Below are 3,158 nucleotides of genomic sequence, written 5' to 3'. Positions count from 1 at the left end.
CACTGATTGGGGGTCAGGGCTGACTCCCAGGTGTCCTGCAGCTGAAGGTCCAGCTCCTGACACAACATTGGCCAGCAGCAATCCGGGCTGCAGCAGCAAAGGTGAAGGAAGATCTCTGAGACATAGACATGGGGAGGTGTTTATTGTCAGGAAAGGGCCTATGAGAAAGGGCTTTGATAATTCTGTGAGAAATCTCCCCTCCATTGCCCTGTCTTTCCTCCTTCCGCAGGTTGAAATGCCCAGAGACAGCAAATGTCCAACAGCAGCTCCATCAGGCACTTCCTCCTGCTGGCATTGGCAGACACGCGGCAGCTGCAGCTCCTGCACTTCTGCCTCTTGCTGGGCATCTCCCTGGCTGCCCTCCTGGGCAACGGCCTCATCATCAGCGCCGTAGCCTGCGGCCACCACCTGCACACGCCCATGTTCTTCTTCCTGCTCAACCTGGCCCTCAGCGACCTGGGCTCCATCTGCACCACTGTCCCCAAAGCCATGCACAATTCCCTCTGGGACACCAGCACCATCTCCTACTCAGGATGTGCTGCTCAGGTATTTCTGCTTGTCTTCTTCACTGAAGCAGAGTTTTTCCTCCTGACCGTCATGTGCTACGACCGCTACGTGTCCATCTGCAAACCCCTGCACTACGGGACCCTCCTGGGCAGCAGAGCTTGTGCCCACATGGCAGCAGCTGCCTGGGCCAGTGGCTTTCTCAATGCTCTGCTGCACACGGCCAATACATTTTCCCTGCCCCTGTGCCATGGCAATGCCCTGGGCCAGTTCTTCTGTGAAATCCCACACATCCTCAAGCTCTCCTGCTCACACTCCAAACTCAGGGAACTTTGGCTTCTTGTGGTCAATGTCTGTTTATCATTTGGTTGTTTTGTGTTCATTGTTTTCTCCTATGTGCAGATCTTCAGGGCTGTGCTGAGGATCCCCTCTGAGCAGGGACGGCACAAAGCCTTTTCCACCTGCCTCCCTCACCTGGCCGTGGTCTCACTGTTCCTCAGCACTGGCACTTTTGCCTACCTGAAGCCCCCCTCCATCTCCTCCCCATCCCTGGATCTGGCAGTGTCAGTTCTGTACTCGCTGGTGCCTCCAGCCCTGAATCCCCTCATCTACAGCCTGAGGAACCAGGAGCTCAAGGATGCCCTGAGGAAACTGATGACTGGATTTTTTCATAACTAATAAAGTGCCTGTCTTGTTCTCTCACAGGCTCCTTGTGTAACACATTACCACCCCACCTCTCTTCTAAAATATTTCATAGTGTTTATGTGTGTACAGGCTTTCCTTTTTTTATTTTGTAATTATGTTGTGCAGGAGGAAATTTTATTTATCCCATTATCATCCCATTACTGGGATCATTCATTCTATTTATAAGTTTTTGCTTACACCTTAAATTTCCCACACCCTGTGTAAATGTATAATCAACTTCTCTGTGCCCTTTAGTAAACGGAATGATCATGCAGTGACTTGTATGTCAAAAATCCTTCCTCTAAAAACTCATCTGAATCTGACAGGGCAGTCTCTGTGTGCAGAGGGTGAGTGAAATGCACAGCAGCAATGCCATAGAGTGACATTGCAGCAGCAATGCCAGAGAGCACTTGGTGTTTTCAGAGCTGTTCTCTTTGCACTTCCACACTGTCCTTCTGTGCCCTCTGTGAGTCCTTAGTGCTTGGGTGCTCAGGTGCTGTCCTGCTCTGTGACTCTCCTGTGACCACAAGGTGAGTTGACAATTTTGTATTATTTAAAAATAGACAGGAATGGCTGGAATTGTTAGGCTGACTAGTTAAGATTTTCAGAATTTTATGGCTTTATTATATAAGTCAGATGTGGATTAATGGGACTCCTGGAGCTGACAATCTGAATATGAATAATGGTTGGAATGGGCAAAACTGCAGCTTAAATGTTACTTAAAAATAAATATCCAGAGTGGCCAGCCTGGACATCGTGGTCTGTGAATTGGAACAATCATATTGCAGATCCACAAAAACTCCACCAAAAGTGACCTCAAAGGAGGGAGCAATGACCCTGTGACAAAACAGTGAAGCCAAGGAGATGGAGACACTCATTCACTGGTATTTCTGTTGGACTGGGCTGTCCTGTGAGGGGTGAGGTCTTTAGATCACACGGGAATTCTTTTGTTCAGGTCCATCTTATGAAGCACCAGCTCAAGCACCAGATACTGTGATTGATCTGTGCCAATAAATCTGTGCTGGAGACAAGAGCAGTGCCAATGCTTTCTTCAACAATGTCAAAACCTAGATGGGACACTGAATCCCAGATGGGATTTGACAGAAATTCTTCCCTGGGAGGGCGGTGAGGCACTGCCCTGGGGCTATGACTGCCCCATCCCTGTCTGTGTTCGAGGCCAGGTTGGACATCAGCACTGAGCGGGCGATGAGCCGGGAGGGCGGCCCCGTGGACAACCGGCCCGTCACCCTCCCCAGGGCGGACAGCCGGGTGCTGGGGAGCTGGGGGGTTTGGGGAGCCCCGGGGGCTCGGGGGACGTGGGGTTGGCCCCCGGCCCGGCGCAGGAGGGGGAGTTCCCAGGCTGCGCGAGGCTCGTTCCTCCCCGGCTCTCCTCCATGGCCAGGCCCGGCTGAGGGCGGATGCTCAGCGCTCCTTCTGCAGGGAGGTGGCCCTGCCCGGCTCCCGAGGCCGTGGCAAACCAGAGCCGGGACCCCCTGAGCAGCCCCGAGCCGGAGGTGACAGGAGAAGGAGGGGACAGAATCCCCCGGGAGGGGCGGGTCCCAATCCAGCCCCTTGGGCACCGCGGGACCTGCGGGGCTTGGGGACACCGTGGTGAGGGGTGGATACAGGGGTGGGCAAAGGGCGTCCCTGCTGAGCGTCTGCATCCAGGTGAGACCCCCACGGCACCCCCGAGGGTTTGGGGGGCCGGGACCGGGCAGGGTCCCGTCCCCGGGAGGGAAGCACAGCCCCGGCACCCGCGGGGACGGTGACACGGGCACGGGCACAGCCCTGGCGCTGCCGCGGGCACCCGCGGGGCAGGCGGGTCTGGGGGCTCCCAGGCGTGCCCGCCCCGCTGAGCCCGGTGGTCGCTCCACAGCCGCGCTCCGGCCGAGATTCCAAGCGGTGCCAGCTCCGCCGGGACCAGGACGGACACTCGCGGCTGTCGGGGGTGGTGCGGAGGTTCTGCAGGA

At 55.7% G+C, this 3,158-nt stretch overlaps 1 protein-coding gene across 1 annotated transcript; it reads left to right on the top strand.

Moving 5' to 3' along the window:
• The first annotated feature begins 219 nt into the window (after positions 1-219).
• On the top strand, positions 220-1,182 carry LOC129131818 (olfactory receptor 14A16-like). Its single transcript, XM_054650815.2, has one exon. The coding sequence runs from the start codon at positions 253-255 to the stop codon at positions 1,180-1,182; it is 930 nt and encodes a 309-aa protein (XP_054506790.2). The 5' UTR covers positions 220-252.
• The last annotated feature ends 1,976 nt before the right edge of the window (positions 1,183-3,158 follow it).

This window comes from Agelaius phoeniceus, chromosome 33, assembly GCF_051311805.1.
Source record: "Agelaius phoeniceus isolate bAgePho1 chromosome 33, bAgePho1.hap1, whole genome shotgun sequence".
Classification (NCBI taxonomy): domain Eukaryota; kingdom Metazoa; phylum Chordata; class Aves; order Passeriformes; family Icteridae; genus Agelaius; species Agelaius phoeniceus.
Note: the sequence above shows the minus strand (reverse complement) of the source record. Positions and strands in the feature narration are given on the sequence as shown.